Below are 18,943 nucleotides of genomic sequence, written 5' to 3' on the forward strand. Positions count from 1 at the left end.
GGATGTCCCAAAGTTATGGGACATGAAGGGGAAGTACCTTAAATATCGTAGATAGGGTATTTTACTGAAAGAAGACTTTATGTTATTTTTAAAAATTAGTAGTTCTGCATTCAAAGATTTTCTAAAAATTACTTGCCTCGTCTGGGAATCGAACCGACTTAAATGTAAAAAAGACACCCCTACTTTTATGATATGTAGATATGAGAAAGTAGTCAATTAAGTGGGTATTTTTTTGTAAATTAATTAATTAAATGCTCAAAATGTGTCTTACGCAAATCGCCAATTAATGAGTCCGCTGCCTTTTGATTTTCTTATCATTTTATGGTGAATACTCGATATGATGTGGCACAATTCTGTTTGTAACTCGCCCACATTCTCGTATCGCTTTTAAACTAAAAAAAACTATGCTCTTGAGTATTTTAATTATGAAGTGGGTACTTATTTACGAATAATCAATGCTATCTGTGGAATGTTAATATCTCTACTTTTCGAACGTCGTCGTCGGCAATAAATAACTTTCTCAAAATTTGACTCAAACATTTTACGTTGCTCCTTTCTTTTAAAATACTATGTTACTTAAGAAGAGTTATTAGTTTTTGGCCATTCTTTCAATTGGCATCATAAAAGTAGGGATGTTTTTTTTGTACATTTAAGTCGGTTCGAGTCCCAGACGAGGCAAGTAATTTTTAGAAAATCTTTGAATGCAGAACTACTAACTTTTAAAAATAACATAAAGTCTTCTTTCAGTAAAATACCCTATCTACGATATTTAAGGTACTTCCCCTTCATGTCCCATAACTTTGGGACATCCTGAATATGGGTCAAGCATTGCAAAATAATGGCCAGACGATCAGACTCCACGCCAATATTTTTTATAAAATGCGAAAGCGATCTCACAAAAATAACATAGTTATAAGTCCAATTAAAATACCTTTTCAACTGTATAAATTTACACTTGACAGTTTGGGAAACACTATTAAAACTAGCTCCTACTATATAAATTACAAAATTAAAATATATTTATTTTCGCAATTAGTACTGGTAAACATAAACAGACTAAGATGTTGCATTACTTCACTTTCAATCATAATTAATTTAAATGGGTCAATATTTTATCGTTACTTATGAGATGCTACCAATACAATTTGCTGCAAACTAAAATACTATTTTTATATCAAGATATGCTTGAGACTATTGGTATCAGCTGATAATAATGGCGGCTTATAATCTTAATATCTACTATCAAAATACTCGAGGGCTACGAACAAAAACACACTTATTTAAAAGAAACATACAACTTAATTCATATGATGTTATCTCGCTGACGGAAACTTGGTTGCTTAGCAGTATAAATGATCGTGAATTATTCGATGACCGATACATTATTTGGCGAAGGGACATAAATTATTTAGCTACACGTGAAAGGTATGGCGGGGGAGTCCTTTTGGCCATAAAACGGGGACTCATCGCAGAAGAACGCTCGGAGTAGCGTACCTCTGCCGAGGATATAATAATAGAGCAACGCCTAAAATACATTTTTCTTGTATTTACTTATGTAGCGAACGACTTGGTCATTCCTTTAACACACAATTAAATAATTTTACAGAAAACCTATCTCTCATTAACAATTCTTGTCCAAATGATATATTTATTATAATGGGAGATTTTAATCTGAGTAACATACAATGGTCACCTGGCTATCATGATCACCCCGAACACTCAGGTGCGTCAGGTAAAGCACAGATATTATTTCTTGATACCATGTCTGAATGTAACCTCACACAATATAACTTATGCCACAACATCAATAAAAGAATCCTAGATTTAGTGCTAAATAATACTTTCCTCGCAGTTTCTTCTTGTGATGACCCCTTAATATCAGAGGACTCCCACCATAAATCTTTAAGACTAATCTTAAATTTAGAAAATCGTAATCACCTAAAAACAAACAAAAGACAGAAATACATGTACGAATACGCAATCACCTTGTGATTACGATAATATCAAATTAATATTAGGTAAAATGGCTTGGGAAGACTATCTACTAATCAATCCCATAGAAGAAGCAATAGAAGTATTCTACAAAAATCTATATGATACTATTAACAAATATATTCCTCACAAATTTTACTCGCCCAATAACTTTCCACCATGGTACACCGCATCACTAAAAAGGGTCCTCAAAGAAAAATTCAAATTTCTTCAGAAATACAATACTTACGGCAATACATCTGATTACAATACATTTTCTATACTGCGCAAAAGAGCTTATGTTTTAGAAGACCAATGCTACAAAACCTATATGGAAAGATGCGAGGAATCAATAACAAAGAATCCCAAATTATTCTGGTCATTCACAAAATCTTTAAAAAACAATTCTAACATTCCTCCCTCCCGTCTCTTTTATGAAAATGAATCGGCAGACACAGGAGAAGAAGTTTGTCGTCTCTTCTCAGTTTATTTTCAATCGACGTTTCTTTCACCCACTACCAACCAAAGCGTGCAGAATAGGACTCAGTCAGACTCTAGTTTCTCAATAAGTGAAATAGAAATAATACCAGATGAACTAAATAAACTACTCAAATCTGTAGACCTTACTAAGGGAGGAGGACCCGATCGAATTCCCCCATTTTTTATACAAAAATGCGCACATGAACTAACGGAACCTCTTACTATATTATTTAAACCTTCATTACGGGAAGGGGTAGTTCCGAAAATCTCGAAGTCTGCCTTTATCACTCCCATACACAAAAATGGCAGCAGAAATGACATTAAAAATTACAGTTCAATCTCGAAGTTATGCATTTTTGCCAAAGTTTTTGAAAAATTAGTCTACACCCAAGTGTATAATAGTATATCAACCTTCTTTATCCCCGAACAGCATGGATTTATTAGAAATCACTCAACTACGTCTAATCTACTATCATATTCATAAATTATACAACATTTAACATGGATTCTGGGGCTCAAGTAGACTATCTTCACAGATTTCCGCAAGGCATTCGATCGAATTGACCATAAAATACTACTCCAGAAAATTTTATCGGCCGGAATCCATGGTAACCTATATAGGTGGTTTACCTCGTACATTGAGAACAGATCGCAGGCTCTGGTTCTCAACGGATACTCATCAGAATGGAACTTCGTGCCTTCTGGAGTCCCTCAAGGATCCTTGTTGGCTCAATTGCTGTTTAATATCTTCATTAACGATATCGCTGCTTGTTTTCAACATTCCAAATTTCTACTATACGCAGATGATATGAAAATATTTAAACAAATTCGTGACGTTGATGACTGTCTTTCATTACAACAAGACATGCACAGGTTTGAAAAATACTGTAGCATCAACAAATTAGACCTGAACGTTCCGAAATGTTACGCTGTAACATCTAGGCGTAATTCATGACTCTAAGCTTTCATATGATAAACACATTGAAAACATCGCTAATAGAGCCAACCAGTGTATGGGATTTATCAAGAGATCCTGTTCCCAATTCTCAAGTATCAAGGTTATAAAAACGTTGAATTGTACATATGTTCGTAGCATACTCGAGTATTGTACACAAATTTGGAACCCTCAGTATGATATATATATTAACAGATAAGAATCAATCCAACGCAGATTTGTTAAATAGATTGAATATAAATGCAATACATACGACAATGATTATGAGTCAAAATGCAGGAGATATCATATATTACCACTCCATGAGAGACGCAAAATAGCTGATATTCTTTTCTTAACAAAAATAGCACAATGTCACATTGACGCTCCACATCTTCTCCCGAACATAAATTTAAATATTTCCAGAATCTCCGCAAGACATCCTAAATATTTACATATACCCAATTGCGCTACAAGTTATAAGCAAAACTCATTCTTCTCAAGAGCATCTCACTACGTAAATAACCTTAGAGGCTTTCCTGAGTTTGACCTGTTTAATTCATCCACAAATTCTATCAGATTAAATATGACTAAAAACTGGTTTAATGTGTTTCCCTAACTGTTAATATAATCATAATCGAACGTAGTGTTTAAATTCTCTTTGAACATAATAAATGTACCGTACCATAAACAAACCTATGTACTTAATCCTCAACATAATTTATATAATACTAAAAAAAAAAAGGTTGTATCAGTATAATGTTATGTGTTATTAGAATCAATATGCGAAAACTTTTAAATGATGTTAAATGTCCACACTAATGTATAGTAATTAAGCTATTGTAACACTGTCAGTTTTCCAAATATAATAAAATAAATAAAATAAAAGGCCTTCGCTACATCCAGACTAACTGCCAGGCCTTCCCCCTTGCTTTCAATAGCCGCCGCCCATCTGTGTTAGGTATACCAGAAGATCTCCTGCCGACCGACCATGGCGAAAGCCGTACTGTCGGTCGTTGACCAACTGGTGACCTTCTAGATATACCAAGAGCTAGCAGCTGATTATGCTCTCCGTGATTTTGGAGAGCAGGGAGGTAATAGCAATAGGCCTGTAGTTTGCCGGATCCGAACTGTCTCCTTTTTTGTGGATCGGATGGACAAGGGCTGACTTCCATGAGTCAGGGACTACGCCTTTGGAATAAGAGTGCCGGAATAAACGCGTTAGCACCGGCGTCAACTCAGGGGCACACGTTCTAAGCACGATTGGAAAAATGCCATCCGGCCCGCTCGACTTCCTGACGTCCAACGAAAACAGAGCTCGCCTAACAGTTTTCTGTCAAAACTGTACTTCAGGCATAGAGCTCTGACACCGCGGGATGGTCGGCGGTGTTTTTCCGTTGTCGTCTAGAGTTGAGTTGGAGGAAAAAAGAGTCTCACTCTTTTGCCGTATGTGCCAGGGTGTCATTTCTCATGTGCAACGGCGGCAGGGATGGCTGGTTGAAGTTACCAAGAGCAGCTTTCGACAACGACCAGAACTTGGGAGTTCCAGTCGGGTAACTGGAAAGCTGCACGCCGATTTTGACGACGTGCTTCGATTTCGCACGGGCGATTTGCCGCTTAAAATTTATATTTCCTCTTAAGAACTTTGCAGTTCGGATCCTTTGCGCCCAGCGCCGTAACCCAAGTTCGATGCGCCTGTTTTTTGCAGTCAGATGCTGCTTTTACTGACGCATCGAACCAGGGCTGTGATCTGCCACCGATCGGTACTACAGAGCTTGGTATAAAAATACCCATGCCCTGTAGTATCACATCGGCTACTGCAACGGCGCAGGCACTAGGATCATCAGAAGGGAAACAAACCTTGCCCCAAGGGTAGGATGCAAAAAAGGAACGCATCCTATCCCAATCTGTTGACTTGTAGTGACAAACGCGGCGGGTCGCTGGTGGTCTGCGACGTTGACGTCGGATAGGCACTACAGTCCTGACCAGGCAATGGTCGGACGTTCCGAGGGGGGCGTAGACAAAGACCTGATAACCATCGGGATGAGTAGTCAGCAGAAGATCTAATAAGGACGGCATGTGGCTATCCACATCCGGGAGCCGCGTTGGCGATTCAACCAATTGGAACAGACCATACGCCAATGCAAAATTATGCACAGATCACCCTGCGTAGTCTGTGGTGCGTGATACAAGCCATTCGGCATTGTGCCCGTTGAAATCTAAGATTTCAGCGGAGGGAATCTGTGCAAGCACGTCGTCAATTGCCGCTGAACGCAGTGAACGCAGCCCATGAGATGATCGGTTTCTGCGTTACCACTGTGGGACCTGTAGACACACGCATAGATGCGGACGCGGTCCTCTAAATCTACGCACAGCCAGAGAGTAGACAGGTCCCTACCCTCAAAATTGCCGACACGGCGACAGCAGATATCCTCCCTAACGTGCACACATACCTCGGCATGAGGCAAAAAATTGTGCTCAATATTGTACCCGGGGTACGTAAAATATGACGTATTGCTAGGTCGAGATATCTGCGTCTCCGTAAGGAAACACAAGGCCGGCTGCGCCGTCTCAAGGTGGTGGTGGACGGCGTTTAAATTGGAGTGAATTCCCCTGATATTGCAAAAGTCCACGTTGAGCGTGGAGCGGGGTGCCGTGATGTTACTGCCTCGTTCGTCCTCGGTCATGCGCGGTTCTGTGCCCTCCCCAGAATACGAAGGGCAGCCCGAGCGAGAGTGCTCGGGGAGGGATTCTCCGGCTCTGGTAGAGCCGGTACCCTCCTGGGGTAATTTCTTTTTCAAGACCGCTCTCATATTTTGTTGGGGGGAGGGGGGAAGGAATGGCCTCCAGTCCTTGACACTAACCTATGCGAAACATAGCGGCACTAGGCCACTACTTCACGCCGGTATTCTGTGCGAGTGTGGTAATTGACCCGGACGAGTCTGGACCGATTGTGCTGACGTCATAAGACGGCAGCGTGACTCTCCCACTTCTAAAAGCAAAACCTAGCAAAACCCTGATTTAAAATCTCGCGCCCTATCATGACGTCACTCTTTAGGGAATAATCGGACAAAACGTGCAACAAAACTTTAAGATGGTGATCGTTAATTTCTACACAAGACAAAATCTGTTCTGTACTGAACACTCGCGCTTGACCAATACCAGTCTTAGCAACAACTATAGTAAAACGCTTGCCAATAAATTTGGCTGCAAAACTTTATTTGACTAACGAGCATTCAGCTCCCGAATCATAAGTAAAGCAAATCAGTGCACCTTTACGTGTAACGTGCCCGACGGTGGTTACACGACTCAGACATCTACGCGCCGGCGCCGCCGTCGATCGGCCCGCGCACACTGGGCTTGACGTCTATGATGTTATACTTCGTCCTTTTATGTCGATCGTCTTGTTTCTACATTTTGCTCGCTGATGGCCGGTTTTTCCACAATTGTAGCACTTCAGAGTGGTCAGCTTCATTCGTTTACAATCGATGCATTCGATGAGTCACCGCTGGTATTTATCTTGCGTTTCAATTGCGAGAATGCGTTTAATTCTTGTTGTAATTTTTCTCGCGAAACAATGTTAGCAGTAAACGCCAAACGTTGAAGTATCGGGTCAAATTGCGATATATGAGCCAGTACAGTAGCTACCGCGATTTCTTCTTTGTTAACATCCTTCCAACGATTCGTCAAAGAGGCTATTAATCGACTTGCATATGCTGGTAGCGATTCTTTTTCACTTGTTTTTTTTTTTCATTTTATTTAATGAGGGAACCTGCCAATGTTTCCGTCGAAATAAATCTGGCGGCGAAAAGTACCTTGAATTCGGTCCACGTCATTCCTTCGTATGCAATTTGAGACAGCCATGTGGATGCTTCACCGAGTTGACCGCCACTTGGTGGATTTTCGGATAAACACAATTCAGCTGTTGCGCACCATGATCTTGCATCCGTATCTTGCTTGTCAGGGTCAAATGTGGGTAGATTGTCACAGTATACAGGTTTCGGCGCTTGCAGGGCTTCGATCAGCGCTCGCATGTTTTGGTTTTGTTGTTCGAACATGGCACGCCAAATACTCGCTTCGTTATGTTTCTCATTTTGCACCAACATTGATGCCACTTCTGATAACGGCGGAAGAGGGTCACCGTCACTATCAGGGTCCATAGTCCTAGACTTCTAGCAGTGGGCGTCGATGGGTAATGTCAGTGCAACGAAACAAACTTATTCACACAATCAAATTATAATATAGTATCAATTTACATAAACACAACTATAGGATATATGGAACGCGCGATGGTTCAAGTTCAACCGCTCTGGCCGGCCGCGATACAAGAAGTGAAGTGCGCTCCTCTCGGCCGGGGGGAACGTTGACTCCATCGAACGCCGACAGATGGCGCTGGCGTTCCGTGTTACGACATACATATATACAACGCAGGTCGGATATTTTTGACGACCTCTTATTAGGCGATTGTGAGTCTAGTTGTTTATAGTCCGTCAATGCATTTTACATTTATAAATATATAATATTTATTAGATAAATACCATAACACATAGTTTTTAATACATATTAAATAATAAATATAATAAATAAAATAGATTTAAGAAAGAAAATATATACATGTGATTAGAAATAAAAAAGAAGACTATATATTTCCTTAAGTATCTGTTGAGTATGTGACATGTTTAATTCAAAAAGACAACACCTAAGACTACTCCTGTCAAAACTATTGCTAGGTATCTAAAAAGGGGCACGCGGAGACTAGGTACTTTCACAGTCAAAATGTGTGGGGGATTATAGTGAATCAGAGACCGCTTGCACTTATTAAGTTGTACACTCGTTTTAATTTTGCGATGACTCCGACGATATTTATTTGAAGTGTATGGTGTTAGAGGCATCATCATAATAATCAGTTATAATAATTCGCATGAAATACTTGAGGTACTTAAAAACTTAATATAATAAGAATAAATAGTGAATCCGTCTAAATAGCTTTCTACTTAGCACATTATGTGTTAAGTGACGTTGTACCTGATTATTTTTTTTAATTACAGTAGGTTTAGTAATTTATTCCTAAAAGTAAACATTTACCATCGTGGACATTTCTGCAGACCTGTAATAAGAAACAACCGCACCAGGTTTTTTTTTATATATGAAAGAGATAAGCCAGTAATTTGATGAATGCTCTCAGCCGGTTTGATTTTTTTCCGATATGGAAAAGTATCTTCATTTTAACTCATATAAACCTACATGCACCACTCCATGTTTTGGTGAAAACTGTATTTAAATCACTCAGTGGTTTTCGAGTTTATCTGTTAAATGACCTCCTCGCATATCCTGGAAGAATATCTACTACTCTTTTTTTTGAGTCAATAATTTAATAATTGTATAATAATTTGATATCCTTATTCATACCCATAATTTATATACTATTAATTTATTTATTAACTATAATATATTATTCTCTTAATTATTATTTATAACAGGAAATACTTTTGTTATTACACATTTGAAACGAAAGCTAAACAGAAAAACTAAAACAAACCGAACTGAGGAGTCTTAGTTACCAGATCATCAAATTCAGAAAAAAAAGACATTGACATTCACTAAATGATAACTGACAAATGACAAATCTTAAGAATGTACTTAGCATCAACTATCAAAATAAATTTTGTTGAAATCAGTTTGTAATTTATAAATCTAATTTAGGACCATGATTAAACTGTTTTCTTTAAAACAGCAAAAAAAGGATGAGGAAGGATCAGCCCGAGCGGGCGGATCACAAAAAAAAGCATCAGCCGCACAATTACGTATCACAAAAGGTTAAATGTATTTTTTTGTTGATATTAGCGTTCCTATAATAATATTGGTGCAATTTTGCATTAAACTCATTATTTTATTGCGGTTAACTCATTATTTTCTACTGTTCGTGTTAATATTGTCAAGTTTTTTATATTTCAGATTTAAATGAATTAAACTTACCGAAGACGTGTAGCACAGAGTTTCCAGACCCAGATGATCTGCTTAATTTTAAATTAATTATATGCCCTGATGAAGGTTTTTACAGAGGAGGAAGATTTGTATTTAGCTTTAAGGTAAGTTAAGAATATGTATAGCCAATCATTCGAAAAGACCTAAATACAAAACTTTAATAAAAGTTTAGTTAGGCACATGCAAATTCCTAAAATAATATAATACAATTGAAAGCCAACCACCTTAAAGGGTCAAAATCAATTTCAACAGGAACCTATGATCTATTTACTATAAGTAAAAGTGGTACCATTTTCAAAAATAATAAAATTTGATCATTGTTATATATTTATTTAGATTCACTAGTGGTAATTACAATAATACATTTATAATTATTATGCTAATTTACAAGGGTCTTATTACTAAATGCATTCTTTTAAGGTGAATACCGCATTCTAAATTATGTGTGAAATAGTTGTATTATATATTATGTAATGTATGTAATATATACTTATATTAGTCTTAAATATTGATAACCATTCATTTTTGATAAATTTCTGATATCTTGTATTTTTATATTATATCTGTCATCATTTAGTGGCTTAAAAATTGCAAAAATGCAGTGTCACAAAATAATTACAGTTCAGTAAGTGATTAGAACCACTCATGCTCTCTTGTATCAGAGTAGGTATAGCAGTTTAGTTTCAGTACCTTGTCAGCTTTTTAAGGTATTGTTTCAGCGGTAGGCTTCTTAGCACAGGATTTCGGGTAGATAGGTTTTATGCAGGCGGCTTTTTCTATCAAGTGAATTGGGATCATGAGACTTAACATTATGTTATGTCTTAAGGTTACAAACATCACTCAGATTTTGAGTTTTTCAAGAATTCAGAGTGGGAGTGAATCAGGTATCTAACCATCTGGTGAATGTCTTGCTCGTCTCCTCGGTTTAACTAAAAAAAAAGGAAAGGTGTACAAGTATTTTGCCTGCCTATAATTGATTGATAGAAATTTTAGATTTGATTTAATTAAACTGATTGATAGCCTAGAAAAATATTTGTACCACTATACTATTACTATTATTTGGAGAGGGTGGCTATTATTCTAGTCATTATTGTTGGTAAAAGTAACGCCACATTCATGATTGAACTATATGTTGCCACTCATGTTACAACTCATCATCAAGCTTGTCGGTACTTATGACAATATCTACTTGACACCAACTTGACTAACCTTTCAGTAGATTTATGAGCTGTACCTGTTTATCTGTTCTGGTACAATATGAATATTTTTTCTTTTAATATTTGGCTCATAAGATGAATGTATTGAAATGCCTTTTAAATTTAAATGCTAAGTTAAACAAAATAATTTATCATTTATTATCTATAATGTACGAAAGTTTCACAGGTAGGACCAAACTATCCACATGAACCGCCTAAAGTGAAATGTGAAACAGCAGTGTATCATCCCAACATAGATCTAGAGGGAAATGTCTGCTTAAATATACTCAGAGAAGACTGGAAACCTGTGCTGACTGTGAATTCTATAGTATATGGATTGCAATATTTATTCTTGGTAAGTATTTATGGTATTAAGTGTTATTTGAAGTTGGCATATATGAGTAGGTATTAGTGATACAAACTTAGACATAAACAAAGTTATTTTGGTTAAGACAGCCAACTCCATGAATCATTTGCATCCCCAGAACAGGGTGTCAGATACTGTAGTGGGACAACTTCCTGTGCAAATGTCCCTTGGGGTGACAGACGGTGGCAGAGAGTGGGGATGTTGATAGAAAAGAAAGATTAGAGAGTACAGTAATGTTGTGACAGCTAGATTGGTGTACTTTAGTTATTTTCACACCATCATGACATACTGTATTTTACTGTGGGGTCATTCTGCTGACATTGACACAGTGTTTGCTCGTGCTATATCAGCTTGGTTATAGACAGTCTATCAAAGAAAAATTTTAAGAAATAAATATTATGACTCTTCATTGTCATCATCACGTTTTTGCTCTTAATAGAGATTTTCATTATTATAACACTAGAAATAAGGGATTGCTTGTAACTAATTCTAGTAGGCTTCATAAGATACATAATAGCTTTAAGGGTAAATGTATACATTTTTATAATAAAGTCCCAGCAATTGTTCAGGTATTATCTATAAATAAATTAATATGTTTTATAAAAAAATGCCTCTATCGTAAATCCTATTACTCCACAGCTGTATATCTAAGTGATTGGACAGCCTGGGACTAGATTATGATTATTTTATAGCAATAGCAATGAAAGTACAATATTGTATATATTTATTAAAAAGAGTGAATGCTGGGAGAGTTTCCAGCGCCGCTTCTTCACTCTCAGAGCGCCAATTGTTTCCGAAGTGGTAGTAGTGTCTAGTTTATTAGAAATGACATAAATTTTGAGAAAATAAATGCCTCTTATGCCTTTTGTACTTAATATGTTAGCGGGTAGCGAGTTACAGTACTCACACGTTGCGCTTCCCCCCAATACCATATATTTCGCTATCTGCTGAAATCTTTAGTACCCCGTCTGCGCGACGTCCGTCTGTCACCGCGAGGGATGGTCGTGCACGAAGTTGTCAGACTTCAACTTACTTATTATGATACTGACTTATTTATGTTGAAATGTCAAATGTATGAATGCTTAGAGAAGTGTGCACACTTGTTATTTGTAAACATACATAAGACAGTCAAAAACTGTACTGTTAGTATATTGATTCCTCTAAATAATTCTGGTGCTAGAAAACTTGTGGTCAATTATTTGTCTCCCTCCCGTAACCCCCTTCAAATCCTCGCGCTCGTCCTATTGTGTCAGTATGGTTTCCAGTTACATTACCTTTCGGTATTTCGTGATATTTTCATGCTATCGCTGCTTTGTTTTTGAATATTTCATTGTTACTTTTTGAGTTTTCCTGTTGTTAATAGTTCCGTTGTTCTCTGTCGCTATAATAGTACTTCCAGAAAATAAATACTTTTTTTACTTAACCCAGATTCTTTCATTGATATTCTATATAATTATTATAATAATCAGCATCTATAATACTGAAAAAATAAATCGTTGTTTATTTATGAAGCATATATATATATACATATATATATTATATTATTATAAATTATATTATAAAATTATATTAGCATAAATATATATTATTTTATAGTAACAAAGCGACGATGTGACGTCATCCACGTCAGATCCAGAGATACCGGGTAATATAATTATACAGTTATTTTTGCTCCTGGTTGCAATATACTGGTTTAATTAGTTGTGATCAGTCAGTCTCAATTTTCATTGTCTTATAGACAAAATTTACCAGGACATATGGTATACGAGGGCGGCACTGAAACTTTCGGGAATCAAGGAAGTGACACAATATTACTATTTAAAAATGTATTTATTTCTTTTCGAAGTATTCTCCGCGAAATTTGATACAATTTTCCATACGATGGAACCAATCATTGAAACAACCATTCCATTCGGAAGTTGGGGTCTCCAAAATGGCCGATTTGTAGGCGTCCACAGCTTCTTCAGGTGATGAAAATCTCTGACCACGCAATTTATTCTTTATTTTAGGGAAAGTATAGAAATCATTAGGGCTTAGGTCGGGGCTGTACGGCGGATGGTCTAATAATTCTATGTTTTCTTGCTCTAAAAAGTCTTCTGTTCTGTGCGCGGTGTGAGAACTCGCATTGTCGTGATGGAGGATGATGCGGCGGTTGCAGTTCTCTTTACGGAGTCTAGAAACGACCTGTGGCAAACAAATGCTAGCATACCATTCTGCATTAACCGTTCTTTGTCACTCAAGAGGAATAGTCGCAACATGGCCGGTTTTGGAGACAAACGTGGCGACCATTTTTTTTGCAACACTCCGTGAACGAACAATTTTTGTTGGCTTTAACTCATTTTCGAACACCCAAACTCGTGACTGGTTTTTTGTTTCGGGTTCGTACACGTATATCTAGGATTCGTCACCTGATATAATGTTGCATACAACACTAGCTGACCCGGCAAACGTTGTTTTGCCATATAAAGTATAATTCACGCGATAGTTTTATAAGTAATAAAATATTGCCTATATTATAGCCTGTACATCATTTTGTTCTATTGTCAATAGTTTTTGCAGCGCACGCAAAAATAGGTTTTCGATTTTACACCTTGTGTTACAAAATAGCAATTTTATTACGGATCCCTAATTTTGAAAAAAAAAACATTGCCTATAGCCTTCCTCGATAAATGGACTACCCAACACTGAAAGAATCATTCAAATCGGACCAGTAGTACCAGAGATTTGAGGATCCTGCGTGGAATCTTTCGAGAGTTCTGACGCACCAAGTAACGCAAGCCGCTTTTCGCTCTTCACAGAGCAAATGCGGTATCCATCGGGAATACAACTTTTTTACACCTAATTGTTCATGCAAGATTATTTGTATTTGACTCATGCCAATGTCTAAAGTTGCCTGAATTTCGCGGTATGTCACATGTCGATCTTGCTCGATCAGCTTACGCACAGCATCAACGTTTTCTTTGGTGACTGCAGTTTTTGGACGACCTTGACGGATATCATCACTGAGCTTGATACGTCTACGTTGAAATTCAGCAAACCAGCGATAAATTGTGGTTTTGGATGGGGCTTCATCACCAAATGCAGAAATCATCCGGTCAACACACTGTTTTTGTGTTAAACCACTTCGAAAGTCATAATAAATCATCGCTCTAGAATTTTCTCGAGTCAATTCCATTTCCTCAACGACTAAACAAGTTTCAAAAGACCTTGTGACAAGACCGAGTATTTTTTTTTAAATAAATAAATGGTATTCGAATTTTAAAACCAAGGAGTTTTCAATTAAAAAGATTTTAATATGACAGGAACAGTGGAAATACTCCATTCCCGATACTTTTAGTGCAGCCCTCGTATGTAATATTATTTGAGGTGAAAACGAAAAGAATTAGAACCAAAAGAATTTGGCTCACCCCACACACATTATTTAGTAGGTAAGGCTGATTCGTCACGCTCTGGGATACAACGCTCGATTGTACCCGGCCGCGGCGGTCCCGAATTCACCCGAGAAAGTTACAGTCAGCTGTTTTTCGCTGTTGTATCTCTGTTTTATGTTTATTCAATTAATACATAATAATTGTCATAATTAATTTTATAGTTACTATTGTTAATACGTAAAATAATTATTTTTTTACGATTCTATGACCCCACCATGACTGAGCCTTAAGTGGCGGAGGATATGAGGAGTATGAATATGGATTCGTCAATTTTTTTCAAAGTCTAACGATTTGGAAGATTGCTTTAAATGATCCTTAAAGTGACCACATTTGATTTTGAGTCGAAGTTCTTTTAGAGGTGCTAGAATATGGGTCTTTGTTTTCACATCGATTCACAAGTGTTCTTAACTTCAAGAGACAAGTTAATACTTAATATTTTTTCATCAGGAACCAAATCCGGAAGATCCATTAAACAAGGAAGCTGCTGATGAGCTCCAAAGCAACCGAAGACTTTTCGAACAGCACGTACAAAGAGCAATGCGCGGCGGCTACGTCGGATCCTCATACTTCGAACGGTGTCTCAAGTGACATAATAACTCGGCTGTAATATAATTATCAAATACACAATTAAATAAATCTCTCACATTCATTTTGTACTGAATTTGATTTATTTATTTCGCTTACAAAATGTAGATGGCGGTGTTTTTCATGGGTTGGGTGTCAAGGTTTGTATAGTAGAAATAAGTTAAAAAGTTAAAAAACGTTTGTGTGGTAAAGGTATCCCCATAATTTGATCCCGATCTGACTATGGCATCCATGAGAAAAACATAAAAGTCTTAAGTTTGCTATAAGTAGATGGACGAATAACTCAATATCGCGCCAACCGATTTCGATGATTCTTTTTTTATTGGAAAGGATATACTTCAAAGATAGTGTGGTGATAGTTCGGTTAGGTTCGAATTATTAAATCCATGACAAAGTACCGGAACTCTTCAATTCTTAGAAGCAAATTAACGATACTTGGCCGAATATTTTTATGGTATCCAGATATTTGAATCATCTACCGTAACGTCGTTATAACTTACAGTAATTTTGTGACATCTACCGCTGCCAAATAAATAGTTTCCTTAATTAATACAGATGGCGTTAAAATGACTATAAAAGTATTTTAAGCTATCCTATAGATGGCGTTAGTAACACAATAAGAATCTAATTGAAAATTATTTTAACTTTTATTTTTTTAGAATATCGCACACCGGGTGCAATAACGTCATAATATGTGTAACAAATGACGTTTTTTCAGGGGATCGATTTAAATGAACGTAGTGTTAAAATTATCTTTGGATTTAAAAGTAGTAGTTCTGCTAAAACGAAATGTATAAATTATTCTATTATAAATTGATGATCAAAATATTGTTTATATTCCATATTATATTTATATATATTTATGATGTTACTGCGAAGAAAGTTAAATTAAAAGTAGAACTTTTCTGTGCAATAACGTCATAAAGGCTGAACTAAACATTAACCCCCTTATTCATAATAGTCTGCTAACTTAAAGCATTGCTAATTCTCACTCTGTCTTCTTCTATTGACCTAATTCAGAATGAGAAAAAACACTCCTTAGCGGCTGTTTTAAGTTAGCGGACCATTATGAATAAGGAGGAAAGTCAACACGCGTAATAAAAAAATTAGACATGCACCTAAACTTAACATTTCAGTGGATAACAATAATTAAAATTATTATTTGAATAAATGGCATACAAAAATCTAACAAAATTATGAATAATTTCTTATGTTTTAGTACCCGTAATCGGACTTTAATGAATGAACTAACAAGCAAGAAATAATATTTGTAGGAAAGCAATAAAAGATTTTTTCTTAAATAAGCTTACTAAAGCTGCTAAAGTTACCTAAGCGTACTAGCTTATAACAACTCAAGTATTGTTAATGCTTTTGTTGTTGTACATATAATAATTACTGTTACATTTAATGATACCAGTGCTGAAGTCTTTGAAAATGATAAAAAGTGAAAAAATATAATAGTAGGATGAAACCCTTTGGAAACGGAAGAGAATATAACAAAAATGAATTACGGGCGATCTGAAGTCGGGAAGTAGAAACGGGGGGGGGGGGGGGGAGTGTTTTAAGGTAAAAAACGGGTTATCTCGACTTACGGCAAAACTGGAAGTCCTATGGAACTAAATAAAATGGCAAAGTTGTAGGTAATAAAAGATCTTTTTGTGTTTACAATCTTTTCACATAAACTCAAAATTTATGTGAATAATTAATAAAAAACAACTTTTTGGTTTTTATTTTTATTTAATCCAAAACTAAAAAACTAATTTTTTTTTTCACGACATTTGGTGAAAATTTACCTTTCTATGTCCCAAGTGTAGAATTTCACTAGAATTTAAATTCGTATTTATCGGAAGGCGGAAACAACGACTTAATATGGTGTATTTCAGTAGGTAGATATATACCTATAACTGCAGAAACGCTTTCAACAACCTGCAATAATTAAAATACAAAATAATAAAAAATTCATCTGTCTGTCTACTTTTAACCAAACTTAACCTAACTGCTGTTTTTTTTTATAAAATAAGGTATTGCGATCATTTTATTAATAATTTATTCGTATTGCAAACCGTTGCTGCAAATGTTCCTCAATATCCGTAGCGTTACAAGCGAACTAAGCAATGTAATGTATGTATACTAACTTATTATTATATATAATATAAGTGACCGTTGTCCCGCAAAAAATTAACTCATAGATTCTTAGATATTTTACACGTCTACTGTGCTAGACAACCGATGAAAACAGGCCAGGTTTATTACTTTAGTGTTTGTGACTACTAATACTAATCAGGAGTGTAAGGCATAGCTTGTCTTACACTCCTGATTAGTATGTCACTTTTTGTTAGTGTGCATGCATTGCTCAAAATAGAGCTTAACTGTCAACCTCAATTTTTTTCGACGTTTTCACAGCTGTCACAGTCTATCTAGACGTATAAATGATCTAAGCATAGAATGAATATTCCTATTACCAGCCTCTATATACATTTCGAGAGTAAGATCGTCATAATACCCAAGCCTCAAGAAAATAATGGAAAGCTTGGGAAATACTATCCCCCTAATTCATAATAGTCTGCTAACTTAAAGCATTGCTAATTCTCACTCTGTATTCTTCTATTGACCTAAGTCAGAATGAGAAAAAACACTCCTTAGCGGCTGTTTTAACTTAGCGGACCATTATGAATAAGGGGATATATCCATTATAATTATTTGTAGAACATAATGCTCTCTAATAAAAATCTAATATACAATTTATTATACGCGAAGTGAGCAATGTATGAGTCACTACTACTTTCTACTTCTAGTCAGATAGCTGCCGTCAGGCGTCAGCGCTGAGTGGTGATTTGTGAAGTTTACGATCCCCGGCCGTCATCCGTCAGACAGTAACCAGTTAGGTACCAATTGGCTGTTGGCAGTTGCCAAAATATGCCAGTTGGCAGTTGGCATCCGTCGCGTGTCGCGTTGCTCACTTCAGAGTTTAGTATAGTTCCGCCCGTCGCGCAGTGCTAACGTTGTCACGGTGTATTACCAGTTATCACAAAAGTGTTCAAGGCACAATTTCGTCACGCCACTCGGTTGCGAAAGTCTGCGCGATGATATACAAGTGAGAGCTAACCGACGCAGGGTAACGCTCATCGAACGGTGAGCCACTTTATTAGACAAGAAGACATTCGAAACTACACGTCTGAGAGGCGAGGGGCGCACGACGCCGTCGGTTCGTACACGCGGGATCAACGTTCCTAACACATTTACTGCAAGCAGGCCACGAAAAGCAATTTTTAATGTGTCAAGTCAGAATAGCTTACTGCTGCTACGTCAGATCGCAGAACGCCTCGAGTAGGAATTACAAGGTTATGCAAATGAGTTCTGAACGCTTTTACACCAGGGGTAATCAAAAGACCATTCACAATTTCAATAAACTTTAACGTATATACCCATACGGTGTTTCTTAGTGCTTATCTGTTCGTATCCTATTCTCTTTATCGTACCGTGTCACGATCGCTAATTGCTAATTACTGTGCATTCGTGTGATAAGACGAGGGAGGTGTGATCGACTGTTCAATGAGTTCGGATCAGCGAAGAGGTTCGACTATGGCGGCTCCTCAAGAGGAAACCCTGCTGGCGCGCTGCGAGATACCCATAATTGACCTGGCGCATATAGGTAAGCATTTATACTCAAGACAACAATGTAAATATTCTACTTCCAACTACAAATAAGCTCAGGTAGCAGTATCTTACTATCTTGCAATCATTCTAAAACTTCTAACGGTCGAGCCGTCTTTATTAAAAAGCTCTTAGCAACAAAGGACCGGTAGTATACCTGCGCGCTTCTCCAATAATTATTATAGGTGGTCGAACTGAAATGCGTGTGTGACAGCTGTGCGCCGAAGATTTGTTCAAGATATTTAAACGCAGCTCCAATTCAAAACAGACGGGTTCACTGCACTAATGTATGGCTCATTTCCGTTCAACTGAGTATTCCGTTTGAATGCAACTGTCTTTT

At 36.8% G+C, this 18,943-nt stretch overlaps 2 protein-coding genes across 2 annotated transcripts in view; both read left to right on the forward strand.

Moving 5' to 3' along the window:
- The first annotated feature begins 9,005 nt into the window (after nt 1-9,005).
- On the forward strand, nt 9,006-15,025 carry LOC126965749 (NEDD8-conjugating enzyme Ubc12). The gene is made up of 4 exons (XM_050809508.1): nt 9,006-9,201; nt 9,341-9,474; nt 10,754-10,921; nt 14,812-15,025. Exons 1-4 carry the CDS (start codon nt 9,093-9,095, stop codon nt 14,950-14,952), a joined length of 552 nt encoding a protein of 183 aa, XP_050665465.1. The 5' UTR covers nt 9,006-9,092; the 3' UTR covers nt 14,953-15,025.
- A 2,850-nt stretch (nt 15,026-17,875) lies between these two features.
- LOC126965718 (uncharacterized) overlaps nt 17,876-18,943 on the forward strand; it is a 56,789-nt gene continuing 55,721 nt past the window's right edge. The window contains exon 1 of the mRNA XM_050809469.1: nt 17,876-18,601. Coding sequence (XP_050665426.1) covers nt 18,502-18,601 — 100 coding nt within the window. The 5' untranslated portion in view covers nt 17,876-18,501. The remainder of the gene's footprint in view (nt 18,602-18,943) is intronic.

This window comes from Leptidea sinapis, chromosome 8, assembly GCF_905404315.1.
Source record: "Leptidea sinapis chromosome 8, ilLepSina1.1, whole genome shotgun sequence".
NCBI lineage: Eukaryota > Metazoa > Arthropoda > Insecta > Lepidoptera > Pieridae > Leptidea > Leptidea sinapis.

What these genes read in the sequence shown, in the direction of transcription:
- LOC126965749 (XM_050809508.1), top strand. Translation starts at nt 9,093, where the DNA reads ATGATTAAACTGTTTTCTTTAAAACAGCAAAAAAAGGATGAGGAAGGA. An exon ending in ACAATTACGTATCACAAAAG is followed by an intron (nt 9,202 to 9,340) that starts GTTAAATGTATT and finishes TTTATATTTCAG; the next exon opens with ATTTAAATGAATTAAACTTA. An exon ending in GATTTGTATTTAGCTTTAAG is followed by an intron (nt 9,475 to 10,753) that starts GTAAGTTAAGAA and finishes AAAGTTTCACAG; the next exon opens with GTAGGACCAAACTATCCACA.